This window comes from Calypte anna, chromosome Z (genome assembly GCF_003957555.1).
Source record: "Calypte anna isolate BGI_N300 chromosome Z, bCalAnn1_v1.p, whole genome shotgun sequence".
Lineage (NCBI taxonomy): Eukaryota > Metazoa > Chordata > Aves > Apodiformes > Trochilidae > Calypte > Calypte anna.
The window spans coordinates 40,948,299-40,968,234 of record NC_044274.1 but is presented as its reverse complement, the minus strand read 5'-3'; the positions used below and the strand labels follow the sequence as shown (position 1 = coordinate 40,968,234).

Sequence of the window (19,936 nt, the reverse complement as noted above, 5' to 3'; positions counted from 1 at the left end):
ACTTAAAAGTAGTCAGGATCTCAAGAGAATTTAGTACAACTTCTCTCATTCAACAGTGACTTGGGGTTTGCATGAAAAAGTCTATAAACTGAAGCAAGGAGAGGTACTAGGCAACCCAATGAGCATTAAGTAGCCAGATTTGCTACTCTTGCTTTCTCTTGGGTATACATCATGGTTCTGAATAATTACCTTTAAAATACATTCCTACCTCTCTTTGCAGGCAAATGTTTTCTGAGTTACCAGATGGTCATGAAAAGGAAACTAAAACTTATTTGATGAAATACAAAACACTCATTAGCAGCAGTTTCCCTTGATGATAGCAGTGAATTCCATGGGAATGGTTTATGGGTTTTTTATAGCTTCCCTGAACTGTAACACAACCCACAATCCTTCCTCAGCTCCTGAGAAGTGGCTGAGATTTAAGATAGGAAATCAATGTTGATTAAAGTACAAAGGATTATGAGGGGTGCAGAAACTTCAGATTCATATCATCAAACCATGTGAAAAAAGTGGCAGTGTTTTTGTTTTCCACACTGGGAATGTGTTTGTTTATATGCTTGTTTCTGTGACCATAGGAGTTAATGACCCACAGAAGACTAAGGAATAGCAGTGGATGCCTCTCCATTGGACTGGAGAATGCCTTTTACGTATTCTGTAAAGTGATCATACAACACTGCTGGTGTGGGACATGATAGGCACTGTTTTCCTCCAAATAATACATAAATCCTTCTGAGTATCCAAAAACTTAATGAAGCAAACTGCTGACTTGGTCATAAAACTCCTTAGGAAACTAGTAACAAGTCCCATCCTTCCTGTTCTGACCTTACTCCTTCCCACTTAAACGTCCTTAAAAAAGACAAAATGTGTTTTCCATCTTCGTAAGAGTTTGGACCTGGACTATTATTCCCTGTTGCTGTAGGTGTTTTACCATTTAGACTGGATTTTTAAACCCAGCACACAGGGCTTACAAGCCTCAGCTGGTCTGAGCTGAAGAGGAAAGAAAAAAGATTTTCTTTGCCCCTGGGCTGATCACCCACCAGCCCCATCCCTGAGTCTTCAGGGTCTTTTGGGTTACACTAGTTGTGAGGAATATAACAGAAGAGGCAGACATCAACAGAATCTAGCAGGTTTTTTGCTATTCTGTCAGCAGCAAGTTCCAAAGCAGCCTGTGAGCTATTCCAGCATCTTTATGGAGGTAGTTTTCCTTACACATCCGGTGTAAGTGAGCTAGCATTGTGACTGTAGCCTGTGACTGAAGCCCCTGTGGTACTGTAGTGTAGGAGCAGGAATTCTCAACACCTGTGCCTGGGCTAGAAATGTTTACTAAGCCTCTAAAGCCAACCTTAGGGGCTATAAAATGAATTCCAGGTCTGAAGAGTCTTGAGGAAGATAATTTAGTGAAAAATGTGCTCTTTGCTCAGCTTTCATTCTCTGAGCAGTTGTCAGGTCTACAGTGATCTGGAAGGATCTACTATCTGGATGTGGGGGTGATCACCTTTCAGGATCACACCTTCAGTGAACCAAGTCACGATCCTGCAGATGGTGGCACTTGTCTTCTCCCTGACCTGTTCACCTTTCTCTCACAGCTGGATGGTAACATCGTGGTCTCCTTGCACACGGAGCTGTGGGGGAGGCATCCAGATGCGGCGAGTGACGTGCCAGCGCCTGACAGCCAAAGGCAGCTCCATCCCAATGTCAAACGAGGCTTGTGCCCAGCTGTCCAAGCGCCCTGTGGACACACAGAACTGTAACAGGCAGCCCTGTGTTGAGTGGGGGGCCTCCTCTTGGGGCCAGGTAAGAACAAGCCAGCAGTCCAAGAACACTCACATAGCGTGGGATCGAAAAAAGTACTTGAAAAGTGAGTTTTCACCTTGTTATCTTTAGGTTATGGTCTGCAGGATTTTGAGAAGACAACTCATCTTTTCAGCTCCTTCGCTCCATATCTGATGCACTGAGTGCTTGGATTTTTGTACCTTCTAGCATGCTGCTTGTGAGCAGCACTCCTACTGCATACCCTTCTTGCATCCCCAGTGAAAAGTTCTGCAGCTCTCTTTCATAGTGACAATTGACACATCTAGGAAATAGCCTTCTCCAAGTCTTATATCCCCTTACCACCCACTGAGTGTGTTGCAGTTTTGGCTGGCAGGAGCCAGGGCTTCTGATTGGGATAGATTTGGGGTGGGGGGAGTTGTACAAAGTCAAAGTTGCCCAGTTTTTCAAAGTTGCTGAGGTTGTCTGGGAACACCAAAAAATGGGAGCTTTCTTGATTTTCTTCACGAAAAAAAGCAGAGTGGAGGGCAAAAAGCATTTTCAGACTGCTTCCTGCTGCATTCTCCCCTTGCAGCTTCATACAATGGTCAGATGCTGAAAAGCTTCATTCCATAAATTTGAAATTAGATTTCCTGAAAAGACACTTGTCAATATGAAAATTGTAACCTGGGACCAGTCATTACTACCTGCTTTCCTCCCTTTTCTCTCCATTCCAGCCTGAATGAACCATATGTGAAGGCTGATGAGTACACTACAATCCAGACACAGGGGTAGAAAATCAGAGATTTTAGCCCAAAGATTTTCCAAGCTGTAATTCACTTGGGAGTATAGAATTCCAGGGTGAACGGGATACAGGTTTAATGCCACAGAGGAAAATTTTACTAGAGGTTAACTTTAACATGCCTTCTGGTGAAATAAAAAAGTTCAAAGCTGAAAAGATAAACCAGTTTGATAAACCAAAGTAGTCATAAATCTAATTGAAGTTATGAGTAATATAAAGGTATAGAAGCAAAGATTCATGCCATGTAAGAGGCTAAGAAAATAATTACCCAGAGTTACAGCTATCAGTCTTCACATGTAGTAAGCTATCATTAAATATTTTGCCTCCTCTCCTAATGAGAGCATGTATGTCAGTTTGAAAACAATGACAAATACATTCTCATTTCATAGAGTTTAGAGTAATGTGGTAGTTTATTATCAATAACCACATGTTTTCTGCATTTTATGGGGGTAATATGCACAATACATTGTGCTGCATCAGGTTTTTTATAATTTTGGTAGTAAAAACTGTTTTCAGCTATTGGAACTTGTTACTATCCACAACCTGAAAACAACTTAATTTAACTCTTGACTGTAATTCTGGAAATTTCTCTCATAACAGGTGATTGATTTATTGTATTACATTTATCAATAAAGTTTGGAATTATCCTTTCAAATGAAAGCAAATTATCACTGCCCGTGGAATACCAGGAAAGGACTGGTTTATCTCTACTCCTGTCTCTAGAATGAATTCCTTTCCTTCATTTAATGTTAATGGCATTTTATCACCACTATGGATTCCTACAGTGTTTTAAAACTGGTGATTTAGGCTTACAGATATCACATATCCACCCACCTTTGAAGGGCAGCAACTGGAAACCTGGTGTTTACTGTTCCTCTCTCCCAGTCAGGAACTGAAAAATATTAGAGGAAAGAGCATTATGGAAGCAGTGGATGGCAGTATGAAATATCTCCTATAGATGGGGAGGTGAAGGTGGCAGAAGGATTGGTCAGCAGTCTTCCCCTGGCAAAAATTCCACCCTGCACACTAAAATCCTTTTCTTCAACCCTCAGCTTGGTCTTCAATATAATTTCTGGATATTTAGAAAAACAAACTGTTTCTTAACAGTTGATATAATTTTAAAAGAACACATGTACATACTTTATGCCTATAACTAATATTGATTTAATTGAAGGATGAGAAGAGTTAAAAAGATTGGATGGGGCTTGAGCAACCTGGTCTAGTGGGAAGTGTCCCTGCCCACACAGGCAGATTGCAACTATTTGCAATCTGTAATTGCAATCTTTAAGGTACATTCCAACCCAAGCCATTCTGTGAATCTGTGAAACCCTAAATATGTAACTGATAAGCTTGAAGGATGTCATACTTGCTGCTTTTGTTTACAGTCCTGCACTGCTTTTAAATTATTAAATGGAGTTAAGTATGTTCTTGGTTCAATGCATTCTTGGTTATTAACTATTTGCCCCTAAAATTGCAATAGTACAAGTTGTAAAATACAGAATAAATGGGATGCATTGAGATTTCCTGTATAGATCATAGGCTTTTGGCTGATGACATGAGAGCATTTTGTTTGCCTTAATAGGTGTATTTAAGATTGAACTGATGAAGATATGTAATCATAGAATCATTTTGTTTGCCTTAATAGGTGTATTTAAGATTGAACTAATGAAGATATGTAATGAAACTACAGATCCGCAGACCAGATATAGACATGCAGTTTTAATGCTGCTGCAGGAGAGTGAGGTTGGGCAAAATACATTTTTGTATTTTGCTTCAGCCTTCAAAGCCTGAAGCATTGCAGACAGTTCTCAAAAGCTCAGCAGCCACTGCATGGCAGCATGCACTTTATTTTGCCAGCAGTCTTCTATAAGGAGAACACATCCTGCCTTTTACCTCTCTTAAGTGATTTTTGTGTTCACAGTGTAATGGGCCATGCATCGGACCACGACTGGCTGTACAACACAGACAGATATTTTGCCAGACAAAAGATGGGACTTCTGTGTCATTGGATCAATGCAGTGCCCTACCAAGGTAGGAGAGGAATCTCTTATGTCTGAAACCACTACCGTGTCAGAGATGGCAAATGAACGAATGACTTAACAGGCAACTTCTGGGTTTTGCTTGCTTGGCAGAGGTCATGGTGCAGCCCATGGTGATATTTGGTGGTACTGATATCACCAGGCTTAAGCCCAGGCTACGCTATTTATTCCTATGAGCTCCATAGACATAGAACTAAAAAAAAAAAAAACGAAAAAAACCAAGAAAAAACACCACCTAGTTGGTCAACAATTGGGATGGTTTTTTGGCATGCCAAATCCTGACTGAAAAGCTGTGTTTTTTCTCCTTAAGCTGACAGTTTCCTTCTCTTTTATTTAAACACAAGCTCTAACTAGGAAAAAAAAGACTGCACAGCTTTGGCTCCCACAGATATATTTTCATTTTCTGTGTGACAGATAGGTGGGAGCAAAGTGTGCCTATGCATGTTGTGTGAGAATGCATTGAAGGGAAAAGGATTTGTGAAAATCAGTTTTGTTCCCACTGGCTGTAAAGCCATAAAAAAGTTACAAAGCCCTTGTGGGTCTGACTGCTCATCGCTTCACTCATTGCATCTTTTCAGTGGACCTCTGGTTTGGTGCTTCACGAAGGGGACATTTTAGCCAAATCCTCAAATAGTTCAAATGGTCATTTAACTCCAGTTAAAAATATACTACCCACTGAGGGTCTGGTCCTTGAGTGAAGATACAAACTGCCTTTCAGTGCACTGCAGTTGCTCCCTTGGGCCCATTGAAGACCTGACCTGTAAGGTGTTCTAAGCAAATGACATCTGATAAACACAAGGCTTGCTCTCCCTGGAGCCTGCATGATCACTGAGTGCCATCCGCTTGCTCCCTGGGCAGCACAAGCTCAGGTCACCCTTCCTTTCCTCCTGCCCACAGGCCTTTGAGCACCCAGAACTGCTGGACTGATGCCTGCGGCGTGCACTGGAGGGTCAGCCTGTGGACTGTCTGCACAGCTACATGTGGGAACTACGGCTTCCAGTCCCGACGTGTGGATTGCGTACACGTCCGCACCAACAAGCCCGTGCTGGAGCATCACTGCTCCTGGAGGCCACGGCCAGCCAACTGGCAGCGCTGCAACATCACTCCCTGTGAAAACAGTATGTTACTGAGAAGAGGGGAGGCAGTGGGGCACAGAGCAAGGGAGAGAAGGCACAGCCATCTCTCAGAGATGCAGCTCTGCACTTTGCACCTGGGCATTCCAGGGAACCTCCAAGCTGCCTGTGCGCAAAATGCGATGTCCAGAAACCCAGCGCGCCGGGAGGGATGGTTCCCAATGGGGCTTGCTGGTGATGTTAGTGCTGGCATTGCTTCCCTTAGCTAATGGTGTGTAAAATGACTGATGGTACAGACAGAAAGAAAAACATGAATCACAGACTGCTGGCTATCGTTAAAATTCAGTAAGTCTAGATCCAGTGGTTGTAGAAAAAAAATCCGTGGAGGCTGAAGGACAACACGTAGTCACCAATATGGTTAAAGTGAAGTCGTCCATTACCAATTCACACTCGCTTTACATAGAACCCTTGTTTATATAACAATATCTTGCAGGTGGCTATATCTTGGCCACAGATTCTATTCTCACAGAACTTCTGCTGGTTACATCATTACTCTGCTATTCTTCTTTTTCTGTTGCCAGCTCCCTTATCTTTTTCTCACAGCTCATCTTTCAGTAACCTTGAAACTAGGTCTCAAGGCCCTTAGCTTACTCTTAGCTAAAGCTAAATAGTCAGGATTGCTCACATCTGTTTTCTTCCAGACAGTTTCCCAACAAGTGGATAGGTTGATGATGAGAATTTCTGAAGCAGAATCCTCCTGGCTTTCAGGCTGCAAACCCCTAACTGGGCCTGCCAGTTATGAAAGTTATAACTTACATTCCTATCTAAACTATTATCTTTTCATTTGCCCCAGCTTCCACTTCATGCACTGATTTTGATGGGCAGATCGCATCCTCTCGCATGCAAGTGGCTTGCTGGGCAATGGTAGCAGCAGCAGAACCTGTCTGTGTTTGCCCATGGCTGTGCCAGCTCTGACACTCCCTCTTAGTAGAGACAAAGCAGACTCTTTATGTCCAAAGCCATGAGCTGAGTTTGAACGTCCCTAGTGGAAGTGGAAGGGCTGAGGGACCTTAAAGGTACCATGGAAGTTCTTGGCTGTCCCTCCAGCCTCTTCCAGCTATATATAGAAATGTCCTACATCTAGACAGCAATGGAGTTATTCTGCAATGATGTTAGTGGAGAGAGCTGAACAACTACGTTAGCATGACAAGTGGGAGTCCCTCAGGCAACAGCACACCCAAGGTCTTGCATGGATACTGTATGGTTTTCCAATCTGGAGTTCAAGAAAAGGAGGCTGCAGGCCTTAAAAACTGTCCTAAAGATACCAGGACCTAAGTTCTAGGAAAGTTCAAAAAGTGTCTTAGTATTTTTACCCCAGACTGTACTCTGTAACACATATGTGAAAAGCACAACACAGAACCCCACAGCTGGAGTAGCACTCTGGCACACTATCACTTTAGCACAAAAGAATGGCCAAAGAACCTTGAAGGTACTCTGTTAAAAAAAGTTTCCAGATTTATTTATTACTTCATCTTTTGTTTAACAACTGATGGGAAACTCCTAGAGCTTCCCTAAAATTTTGACCAATGACAAACGGATGGAGTACTGGAGCACCCTTAGAAGCCCTCTACCCAGGCTCTGAAAGCAAAGGCTGCCCACCATGTTTCATCCCTGAGTCTTTGGCTGCCTAAAATTTCCATTCACTCTTTTCAGCAAGTGAAGCTTATGCTCAGAATGATCCCTCCCAATACAAAGCTATCTTGGTCCCCCTCTCAGCCACCCCATGAAATGTTTTCAGGTAAGAAAACCTTCTTTTATTGCTTCATAACCATTCCTCTATTTTGTTTCCCCTTCGGCAGTGGAGTGCAGAGACACCACAAGGTACTGTGAGAAAGTGAAGCAGCTCAAACTCTGCCAGCTCACCCCGTTCAAGTCACGCTGCTGTGGGACTTGTGGAAAAGTCTGAAGACAAAAGCAGTGAAAATGGAGGAACAAGGGGATCACAGCCTGTGCTTCAATGAGGCGAGGACTTTTACATAAAATATAAATGGAATGGAATTCTTTTTTCATTTTATTTATTTATTTCCCTTTAGGAAAAAAAAAAAAAAAAAAAAAAAAGAAAAGAAGAGGAAATAAAACTTTTTACCAAATCATTGTTGTAAAGGGACTTGTCAGGTTTTTCCCTTTTATGAATGTGGGAGACAGAACACAGCAAAACATAGCCATGAGGGTAGACCACAAAGAGTCAGTGAGCTCCACACCACAAGGCAACAGGCCTGAGAGAAGTGGGGCTGCTGCATAATCCATGTTCATGCCTGAGGACACACCACAAGACAGGTGGGAAAGTGGATCAGAGTAAGAATCTGGCATTACATTGGACCATCACAATATAAAAGAAATAATCAAACGGCCTGATGGGTCATGGGGTACTGGAGGTTAAAAAAAAAAAGAGGGGGTGTGTAGCTAAACTAAACATTCAACTATGCAGTATGCAGGTACTTCATTTGTCCTAGACTACTTTGAGAATATAAAGATATGATTTTGGTTTATAAATCTATTTGTTACATCCAAGATTAGATTTTTCTTTATAAACTCCTCTCTCCTTCCCACATCTGGCCTTCAAATTATTTCAGTGGGAGATCTTCATGATCTTTGAGGCTCTGGTTTCTGGGGAAGTTGAACATCGGTGTGAAAAGCGAGTGAGTCTAAAAAATACCTGAAAATGTTCACAAGTTGTGCTTGTGAGATTTAACTGGGGATAAGAAGGTTGCCCTTAGCACAGAGGGCACATGATGATGTTAGTTATTATCCAGGAGAAGAAGAGAGAGTATGATCTGCTATTGACAGAATGTAGTATGAATGTAGAAATACTGTCCTGTAGAGAGCACAGGTAGGGAACATAGCAATTGTCCATGGTAACATACTCTACCCTACTAACACTTATTTGGAAATGAGTGGAGTAGAAGTTTCCAGAGTTCAGGTGCTTTCTAACCTAGGGGGTTGGAAAGGAAATTGAAAAAGTGGGTTTTCCTATCCTGCTAAGGTGAAATTTCTCTCTCCTAGCAGCCAAGGCTTTTGGACAAGCAGTAGAAAGGAGCTGTGTTCTGATTTCTTGTGGTTATTCCTACTCAGTAGAAACAGAATGGATCCAGCATCAGCCCCAGAGGACTAACACAAGTAATTTTTAACAAACTTGCACCTCTCAACCTGTCTCCCACAATGAAATAAGTGCTATAAAGCAGACCATATATAATGCTCTGAAAGTATGATCTAAAAAGTGAGGTTCAAATATTACAACCACAGTATGACTTGTATGCTGGCTATGAGTCTTTTCCCCTGGCCAGCTGCAGTGGTTATTCAGCCAGAGGAGTGCTTCATCCTTTTAGTTCCTGGGCACTCTCTGCTCTGCTCAGAATAGGACCCTAAATTAGAGGAAATCCATGAAGTGGGGGATTTGAGCATCGTTAAATTTTAGACAGATATCTGAGGTTTCTGATTGAGACCATCTCTGAATTAAAGGCTTGGCTGTGCCTCTTCTGTCACCCCCATTTGGGCTCATGCCTTGTGGTTTGTTAATGAAATGTTGACCAAGGACTGTTGTGTTAAAGCTACCATGATGTGTATTTTTCAGCAAAACTGGGAGTTCACTTTAGAGGTCAGTGTTAGGTTCATGGCATGAAACAGTCTTACGCTGGGTTGCTTCAAAACACATCTGGCAGTGAATGCTTTTACTTTACTACAAATGGGTCTTCAAGCAAGTGTTGCTAAGCATCAGTGTAACTTCTTATTTAAAAAAGAAAAAAAAGAAGAATGTCTTTCTATGTATGTAAATGTATCTTTTCTGTGTATTTATTAGGATTCCTTGTACAAAAAGTGCAATATTAATAATTGTACATTATTTTGTTGAGATAAGACTATTTTGGTTTTTTTTTAAATATCCCCAGTATTTTGTTCCTCTTAAATCAACAGTAATAGTATATTTCTCTTAATTTTAATAGCATCTGTATTTACCTGGGGACCTGCTTCACTGTGTGCAGAGTGCTTTATAAACTATGACATGGGGGAGAGATGATGTTTTTAACTTTAGAAATTATTATTATGCATGGTATGAAGGACAATTCCTTAACAACAATGGTAATAATAACAATGATGATGATGATGTGATGGATATTTCTAGTACAGTAATTAACAAAAAGCAGTACAGGGAAGTATTTTCATTTGTTTAATATCAAAACATATTCAGATGATCACGTTAAACAGTAGATGTGTAACTGTGCAAGGATAAGCATGAAGGACCAGTTTTGGAGGGGCCACTGTTGTCTCTGCACAGTGTGGATGTAATTTCACACATCTTGTCTTGTGAATTGTAACTTGGCAGCATCTCAGTTAAGGATTGCTGCATATTTATGAAAGGATGTTTTCCTTCTCTACAAAGAAGACAAAACAGCAAACTTGTATTTATGTAACTTTTTGTACAAGTAATGCAGGTTACTTACTTATCTACTGCTGTCTGATGTGTTGTTTATCAATCTTAAAAACAAAAACCAAAGTAGCAAAGCTGTTGGAGTACTCTGTCCTTATTCTGCACTATGATAACAGCATGTAGCTGTTACACAAAGTACACATGATCTACCTGCCTCGGGGAAAGACAACTCTTCTTAAAAGCCTCCAGCCATTAAGATTCTGCACCATGTTTTTGAGATCTGTTTTAATTCTTCGTTTCCCTTGCTTTATTTTTTTGTTTTCTGATGTCCTGCCTCTATTGATCTTGCAAAAGTATAAAGCCACCACTGCTGTTCCTAGGATCATGGAAATCAGTGAAAAGATACTCCTTTGTTCCAATGCAGCAATGCTTAAAGATATCTTGTGGCTTCCCTCAGCAACCTGCAGCATGAAGCAACACCTATTACTTCAGTCTTTCCTGTTAGGTCACCACTGCCTGCTCTAATGGATCTTACAACTCCTTGAAGCATCAAGTGCATATGAAGAATGAATCCTGCTAATGATTAGAATTACAGAGAGAAGGGAAAAGAAGAAACAAACTTCATAAAGCAAAAGCATTTTCTCTTAGCAGAGAAAATCGGGTTTTGAAAACTAAACTGTTCCTGCTATTTGCCTTTTCCAACAAATTATACCATCTTTCTTCTAAAAAGGGAGAGTGACTTTGCTGATTTGCTGGCAATTTCACTAGTAAGCTGTATCTGCATATGCTTTTTAGACACCTACACTTCAGGTAAATAATACCTCACAGACATATAAACACACACAGAGTTATGGGCCAAAGAGCAGACCTAAGACATCCAAGCAACAGTACTGAAGGCAATGGGAATTTGCCTTACTTGGAGTAAAACAAGTAATATAAGCTGGTGTTGATGTAAAATGAACATCAGGCCAGTTTAGGTTCTCAAGAGAATAGTTATTCTGGGTTTATGCATATGGCTCTAGTTATCAGATAAGTCAAAATGCCTTCAAAACCTCCAAAGCAAGCTTCAAGTTTTGTTTTCCCTCCTAATTTTCCTCAAGGAAGAAACACACTTATGCAACAAGCAGAAAAATGCCATGACGAAAAGTTCCCCACAGGAGAATGGCTCCTACCCCGTTATGTGGCAAGGTAAGCACAGCTTAATTATTCCATGAGTGCAGCATGCCCGCACACAGGCTCTTAAAACTGTAGGCAGTTTTCCCAACCTTTTTTGGGAAATTTTTTTCCTATCTGGCCACTGTCATACAGACCACAGTTGAAGCTTTTTTTTCATTTTAAGTTATGGTCCTGTTTGCAAGTTGTCCTGTAAAACAAAAAAAAATCTAATGACCCCTTTCCTATTTGATTGGTGTCCATTGATTCATAATTGAATTTTATTATATTATGCCATCATAAGCTGACACCTCTGTTTGTTAGAAAAGGTGAATCAATTGCTTTTCCAGATTTTCAGGACAAAAGAAGTCCTTATAAGATCTTAATGGCAGCAGTCAGCAACTCCCTGATCATTTCAGCTAGTAATTGAATGAATTAACCTTATTTCATTGAGTTATCTAATTGTGTCACAGAAGGCTTCAAACTGCTTCGAAAGTCAGATTTTCTCACAGAACATGTACACAGATGGGAAGCTCAGAACTGCTAATGCTAATGAAGACATAGCTGCAGTCCACACTTTGGGAATCACTGATTTAACCATTCCTTTTGTCTTATTTTAAAGGTGTGTCATGGTATGGGCCTAGCTGATAACAAGGGCCCATGTGGTCACTTATTCTTCGTCCCCCATTTCAGAAAGGCAAGAAGAAAATCCACCTAAAACTTTGTGGGTCAGGACAAGGACTAGGAGGGTCTCACTCAACAATTATGATCACAGGCAAAACAGACTCATCTTGGGGAAAAAAAAAAAAAAAGTTTAATTTATCATTAATCAAATCAAAACAGGGCAAGGAGAAAACAAAACCCGTGGCTCTAATACTTTACCCCAGCCCTCTCTTCTTCCCGGGCACAAATTCCTTTGTTCCCAATATCTCTGCCTCCTCCCCCTGCCAGCAGCACCGGGGGGCAGGGAGTGGGGTCTACAGGTCCATCACAGGTTGTTTTCTGCCACTCCTTCCTGCTCAGGAAGGACTCCTCACAGTCTTCCCCTATTCCAATGCAGGGTCCCTGCCACTGGAGAGTGTCCTTCACAAACCCCTCCAATGTGAGGCCATCCCATGAGGTACAGTCCCTCAGGAGCAAACTGCTCCAGCACAGGCGTCCCATGGAGTCTGCTCAGGGAATGGTCCCTTCCCCTGGTGCTGTGTCCTCCACGGGCTGTAGGTCCACATCAGCTCGACTGTGATCCTTCAAGGACTGCTCCACAGTGCTCCTCCGTTTGTTGCAGGGGGACAGCCTGCCATCTCACCATGGGATGTGGGGAGAAATCTTGCTTCAGGCGGTTTCTCCCGCTCATTCCTCACCAACCTTGGTATGTCCACTCCAGCATCACACTCACCCCTGGTATAGCTCTCAGCACTGGTATCTCTCTCCCCCCCTGGTACCGCCCTCCTCCTCCTCTCTTCTGCCCTGAGGTCTTATAACCATAGTTTCCCTTTCTTCAATATTTTAATCACAGAGGTACATCCACTTTCACTGTTGGCCTCAACTTTAGCCAGAGGTGGGGCTGGACCTTTTGGAGCCGGGGAGCTTTCAGCAGCTTCTCCTCTAGAGCCATGGCAGGGGTCCCTCTCCCACCACCAAAACCAGCACCACATCAACCCAGAACAAGGTGTAAGAATGCTTATCAACAATGTTATGTATTGACTGTCACACTCAGCTTTTATCTATTTTGACTGTGGACACTAAACCAAAGAAAATGTCAAACACTTCAAATTGTAAAGCATGGAGAAAAAGCAGACATCAGACATCCTTTTCCTACTTATCTTATGCATTTCTTACACTAAAGGCATAGTGGTTAATCATAATTCTCACCTGCAGGACTTGTCGTTATCCTCACCCAACATTTCCCCTCTGTTCAATCAAAATAAAATCTAAAACCTGCTCATATACATAGTAATTTTAATCATATTTTTATACAAAATTCTCACTATGGTGTTTCAGTAACATGCAACCCAACATCTTAGTTATCCAGATTCATATGGGGAAAAGTCTGAGCATCTCCTCTTCTGATTACAATACTTGCTGCTATCCTCCTCTATCTTTTCACTGAGATACAATCCCCATGCTCCCATTTCAACTTCACACATGAACACAATAGATTTTACTCTCCATTTCCCCCCATCCATGAAACAAATACACTGCTCAGACTCATCTTTCATTCAGTGATCACTGATGAAGACTGAAAGTCCACGAAATGGACTCCAGCCCTTCTATTTTGCCAGAACAATTACAAAACCTGGAACAGCATCTACTGAGCCATCCACTACATTTTGCGTGGCTGAGACAGCAAGGCTGAGACTCTCTGAGAGGCTTAGCATTAAAGCACCGTCACTATAGAGTACAACTGGGAGAGTTTTTTCAAATGAAAAGCAAAACTAACAAAACAGAGTAAAAACTAACTAATGAAATGCATTTCAAATAGATTCATTAGCAGTGACTCCTCACTCTTCCTATATACAGTGACTCCTCACTATTCTTATACCAGCTCATGCTCATGTACAGAAGATTTTACACAGGAACAAGGAGAGCACACCAAAAGATGGCTCCTTACCAATGAAAAAATGATCAACCAAAAAAAAACCATCATAAGATGAAAGAAAATAGGTTTGTAAGCACTATCACTAGAGATACTGTGGGCAAAGCAGGTACCCTGTTACTGATAAGGAAAGCAGCTGACAGCATAAAGCAATAAACAGAAGTGGGAAAGTTTTAATATTTGCTGTCAATGTCACCATCTACAGCCACAGCCAGATGTGATTCATTCTTTGGAGACTCCTGCCAGTTCTTTTTGTACTGTTTTTAATGCAGGAAACCACTGGAAGAACTTTGGCCTTCAGGAATGCCAGCTTTACACTGGTGCCTATCTTCAGCCGATGAGTAGATGTCTTGTGATACTTGCACACACTTACTTCACACAGAAGCAGGAATGAGCGGGAATGTCTTCAATGATCCTCTCTAGTCTCTGCCAGTGCATTCCATGTGCAAGTCAGACTGCTTCAGACTGCTTCATACTCTGAATTTCATATATTGGCTGTCCATGAAGTGTGCCAGATGGGACAGGGCAATATAGCATTCCATCACCCATTGCACACCCAGTTCTCCTTGGCACCTCACTGTTCCAGTAACAAAAGACCAAAGCCACTCCTTCCCCAGAAAAAAAGAGACTGACAAGGGTAACTATGTGTTTTCCCTGGATTTTATGGGTTTGCTTTCTGCAAATGATCCAGAAAAAGCCAATGCCCAGGAAAAAAGTTTATTTATGATAAAGATGAAACAGGGCCATGAGTAAAAAGAAGATTACAGACAAAACATAAATGTAATTAGCAGGACATTGAGACCTGGCCCTTTGAATCCATTTCCGTCAAGGCTGCATCCTCTTCCTTTCTCCTTCAGTCTCCACTTTGCATGCACTCACTCTTGGAAACGGCGTGATAGAGTCTGTGACCATCAGCATCAGTTGTCTCAAAGACATAACCAGGTGGGTGTTTGTAGGAGGCCAGGCATCTAACATTGCCCTTTGGTGTGTAGGTGGTAGCATAGGTGGTTGTGGCATCTAACGGAGCACCCTGTGGGCCTGACCAGGCAGGTTTACAGCTCTTTGTAACGGAGGCTGGATGAGGTACATAGTTGGCCTGAAAGGTCGTCAAGCAATCCATGGGTTTGTCCGACAAAGTCAGCTGTGGAGTCGGATTGATGGGTTCTTGTTTCTTGCACAGCCAAGACTTATAGTCTTCCTTCGTGATAGAAGAGCTACTGAGTGGCCCAGTATTTTTATTAAGCTTATCAAAAGGTCGACAAATTGTGGCTGGCTTGCCATTTAGGTGCTTGTAATGTAACTGACTAGTAGTGTGAAGGTCCATTTTCTCCGAAGGAGGAAGATAGACATCAGGTTTTCTGGTGAATACTGGAATATATGGCCAAGCCTGGTATTTTTCCCGAAACTCAGTGCTGGAGGATAATGGGGTATCTGGGAGCTTTGTCCGGCATGGTATTACTGGCTTGGCAGGCTGGCCCGCCAGCCCCTTGTAAGAAACTTTGTGGGTAGTGAGGCCATCAAATGGGACCTCACTGGCCTTGTATTCCTCATATTTATGGGCATACCGTTTCCCCAGAGGATGTGGCACGTAAGTTGCTTTATAACTGGTCATCTCCTTAAAGGGAGCTTTTGCTTCATCCACACTCAGGGGTTTGCAGCTTTCAGTTGTGACTGGACCCCTGTAGACATAGTCATCCTGGACAACAGTTTTGTGCTCAAACTTATCTTCTGCTGGGCAAAATCTGTTATTTGGTCGGATTATTTCTGTTCTGGGTTCCTTCCGTGGCACATAGTCATCTGAAACACAGGAGAATTCCTATCTAAGTGCTCAGCTGAAGTTCTTTGGGGCGTTCACACATGTTATAGCACGATTATTTCGTTTTCTACTCTAACAAATATCTGTTGATGTTGTAATGTCTGACCAATCCTTATAAAAGAGCTGAGAGAGAGAACACATTCTACACTAGTGTGCCAACCCCTGGAATTGCTTAGCATCTACACAGAAAATGGAATGAAAATAGTCCTGGGCCCACCCATAGCTACAGAGATGCTGAAATACAGTATGGGAAGAGGAGCTAGCAACATTAGCTGGCTGGAAGATGTGCAGAGGAGAGGCAAATTCCTGATCTCTGCTTACAGCTTACTATCAGAACCAGCAGCGTTACTGTAACTGTGCAAATGAAACTTTTGTCCCAGTGCCTGCAGAAGACAGGGCTTCAGTTCTGGCTGGTGAAGACAAAGGAACAAAGCTCCCACAAAACCCACCTACACCAAGTTACGGGGATGAGAAACAAAGGCACAGTTAGATGCACGCTTCACTTCTTTTACTGGGAGTAAAGCTTGAGTGCTTTCGATGTTTCTTTAGAAACTGTGTGTGCCCATGATACCCATCTGTCTCTGGCACATTCACAGATTACCTCTGCAGCACACACAAAAGGGTCCCTTGCTTCATGCCCTGCTCAGACCTAGCAAATTCTACTTCTTTTGGGTGTGTCTGATCCACTGCATGTGCAGACAAGCACTGCAGTATAGCAAGGCTATGTTCAGTATATCCTAAGGGTGATGCTTCTGACCCACTTGCAGGAGCTCACATGGCCCTGGGAATCCTGTGGCCTTCTCAGACATGCAAAGGAGGTGACTTCAGAGAGATCCCAATGCTGCCATTAATGCAGGGCTCTGTTTCTAAAAGTTTGTGTCTGAGGGCTTCCTACACTGCTTGATGGTTTCCACAGATGGAAGGAATAACAACTGCACACTGAATTCATCCATCTTCTTAAAAAATTAATCTGCTGGTGGAGTCCTGAAACAAGCTGTACCACGTACCTTTGTAAGTGGTTCTTGTATCCATCTTGTCTGTGGGGAGGTGCCTCACAGGTGGGAGGCACGGAGGTACTTGAGAGATAGAGTGGGCATTATAATCTTGTTTATATGTGGAGGCCAAGTCCATAGTTTTATCACTCTTGACATATTCTGCAGGTGGTTTAACCTTCCTTGGCAACACTTCATGAGCTGGGTAATCTCTCCTGTGAAGAGAAATCTCATGATGTCTCTTGCTTGAGGAAAAAATGAGGTTTCTTTTCCCGAACATACAAGGAAATTTATACTTCTTCATTTAAGATATTAAGACTTAAGACGGTAATTAATTAATATCTCTCCACAGCCTAAGGAAGTCTGCATAGGATACAAGCAATTACTGAAAGACACAGGCCTTTCCCATTTGGAACACTGAACTCTGAAGAGGAAGCTGAGGCATCCCTGGACAACCTCAGGCAGGCCAGGTTCCCCCTTCTCTTCAAGACCTGCAGTTGGATGGCTCACCGTTCAGAGTCTGTGTTTTCAGTGACTGCCTCCAAGAAAGCACCCACATCCCCTTTCAAGTCAGCAAGTTCTACCATATTCAGACTTCCTCAGAAACCAGTAATTCATGTTACAGACCACAAAGTGCCACACAAAGCCCAGAACAAATGAAGACAACTGCCCCAGTCTTATCCATACTTTCTTTGGACAACATTTCTGCTGTTTTCTGAGAAACCTATCCAAAATGAAAAATGTGAAAAAGCCAATACCAAGGCAAGGCTCACACACACATTATCTGTCACAGTCCCCACTCTCTTTTACTGTTTTTCATACTTTGTAGTTGTTAAGCCTTCGATTGGAACATCCTCCGCCTTGCATGAATCCTTTGGCTTAATTGGGTCTCTGGGAGCAGTGCTGGGATGAAGGGGGTATCGCTCCCTGTACTCTGACAGCATGCATGGCTTCTCACTCTTGTCATAGGGCTTGGTTAGCAGGTGTGGACAATGGTGGCATCTGCAGTGGAAAAAACAGCACAGGACTTGGTGATTCACAAGGTGCCTGATTAAGAAGAGCTCATTGCCTAAATCGGCTGCACATGGCAACTCCCAAACAGAGATTAAGTGACCATTGCAATGACTGCAACAGCTTTGACTAGCTGAAGCCCAAAAGCCCAAACTGCACAAAGAAAGGGGTTTTGCTGTCTACTAAGATAGCCTGCAGTCAAACAAGCCTGAAAAGCCAACAGAAACAGCCTCAGAAAAGCACCTACATGGAAAAAAAAGCGCAGGTTAACCTGGGGCAGAGGCAAACAAGGCAGATTGTGCTGGACATGAATCTCTACTGACAGTTGCCTTTTCCTGTCTTTATGAAACTACTTTGCACACATAGTGAGCTCACCTGTGTAGACAAGTCAGCATAAAATAGCAGTTTCTCTTCACTCACACTTGGGCAGCACGGTCCTGCTCACCCCTCTTGCTCAAAGTAATTCTGTCAGGGTCTTGAAAGACCTTTCTACTCTGAGTCAAGACTGCTGGAGTCAATGAAGAAGTGAACAATAAAGGAATTCAGGAACCAGCGTTCAGGAATTACAGTGAGAGGCATCTGGTTTTATGTCTCCTATATGAACCCTGCTAGAGTGCTACTACATGCCATACTACATGTAATTTTTCCTCTACTATGTCTATTCAAGAGCCAAAATAGTCATCTGGAAAGGCCTCTATGCTTAACAACATCCTTGTTAAACTCAATGTTGAGCAGTTTCAAATTAGTCAATCTCTGATTACCTAAATTTAAGCCAATATCCTCTACTTTGCATTCAGGGGTACACCTTTCTATACGGAATTATTTTCCAAACTAGCACAACAGGGGAAGAAGGGCTTAGAGAGCTAATACACATTTATTTACACTTTCTTGCATGCAGCTTAGCAGTGGGTAACAGAGCAGCCTGCTAGCCAAGTCCCTGCTACTTGAGACTCCTTCCCCCAGCCTCCTTTACATACCCACAGGAGCACAGCTGACAAATGCACTTCTTCAGGGGCGCAATCACAGGCAACTCCACAGATGATTCAGCAGACATGTTTGCCAAGAAAAACAACTCTGCTTTTCTCAACTTTTGCAGCAGATGCTCTCCTCCAGAAAGCAAAAGCAAAACCCCACTGTTCTTCAGCAGGTGTCCCTAGAGACAACTCCACCAGAAGACGATAGAGGAATCTCCAGCAGCAGGGACAGAGCACGACACTGGTCCAGACTGCACTACACAGCCCAGCTGACCAGTTGTTTCTCTGGGGCAGCACACCCAGGTTCCTCTGGTGGAATCCCAACCAGGGCTTCCCAAACTTTAGTCACCTGGGGAACGAGCCTTTGTGATATCAAAGAACCTCATCTTCTACAGGCTCACCCCACAACAAGCTCTAGCATTAGATGGGTACATCTTGATGTGATAAAAGTGTAATCAGCTATCTGAAAACAGAGAAGCATTAACATTATCACATTTCAAGTTTTTATAGTTTTACTGTAAAATGTGTCTTTAGTAATGTGGCTGTAGAAACAGGCTCTTCACTGGAAGAGTTGGGGGGAAAAAAAAGAGCTGCTCTATCAGCAGTAGAACGGATGGCAGTGAAGAGTGAGGAATCCAATAATGTCATGTATTAAAGAAAAAAAAAGAATATGATGGTTATGCTGCTGCTTTACCAATTCCATTCCAATGATTCCCTTGTGGCTGGCCCCTCATTTAAATTTTCTTCATCAGGAAGCAGAAGAGTATTGATTAGCACTCTACAGTAGTCAATTAATTGACAGAAATGCTTCTCCAAAAGCATTTGCTGGATGTGAAAAAAAGCACATATGAACTAGTACCTCTAATTTGTAAACCCGCTCAAAGTTTTGTAGTATCATCTATGAGTACAGCCAGTTTTAAGCAAATGTTAAACTGCAGCACACCTATACACAAAGCATACATCTCAGTACTCCTTGAGACCAGCTTGTTCTGTTATAATCCTAGTACTCCATTATGTACCATTTGTTTTGGTCAGAGTCTTCTGTATAACCATTACTGATTCATTTTTATTATTGCATTTCAAAAAATGACCTCACATGTAGCTAAATACACCTCACTGACCTCACAAAAATTACCAGTACCTGTAACACACTCCTAAATAACCAAATTTGTTCAGAGTCAACACACTACTTCAAATTAACTTTGTGAATTCTCTCAATTTAACTTCAGACTACTCCATTGCAACCACACCTTTTTTTTTTTAATACCTGCAAATTACTTCAGCAAGTCGGATGAGCACCTTTCCTCCT

The 19,936-nt window shown here is 42.3% G+C and overlaps 2 protein-coding genes across 2 annotated transcripts in view; one reads left to right on the top strand and one right to left on the bottom strand.

Annotated features, from left to right (window-relative positions):
* The window catches only part of ADAMTSL1 (ADAMTS like 1), a 301,999-nt gene extending 294,234 nt beyond the window's left edge, over window positions 1–7,765 (top strand). The window contains exons 27-30 of the mRNA XM_030467596.1: window positions 1,587–1,794; window positions 4,473–4,582; window positions 5,488–5,708; window positions 7,523–7,765. Of these exons, the coding sequence (XP_030323456.1) occupies window positions 1,587–1,794; window positions 4,473–4,582; window positions 5,488–5,708; window positions 7,523–7,629 (646 nt within the window). The 3' untranslated portion in view covers window positions 7,630–7,765. The remainder of the gene's footprint in view (window positions 1–1,586; window positions 1,795–4,472; window positions 4,583–5,487; window positions 5,709–7,522) is intronic.
* A 6,922-nt stretch (window positions 7,766–14,687) lies between these two features.
* Window positions 14,688–18,707, bottom strand: LOC103530659 (stabilizer of axonemal microtubules 1-like). The gene is made up of 4 exons (XM_030467595.1): window positions 18,631–18,707; window positions 17,465–17,644; window positions 16,658–16,857; window positions 14,688–15,631 (listed from the first exon to the last, which is right to left on the bottom strand). Exons 1-4 carry the CDS (start codon window positions 18,705–18,707, stop codon window positions 14,688–14,690), a joined length of 1,401 nt encoding a protein of 466 aa, XP_030323455.1.
* Between the last annotated feature and the right edge of the window lie 1,229 nt (window positions 18,708–19,936).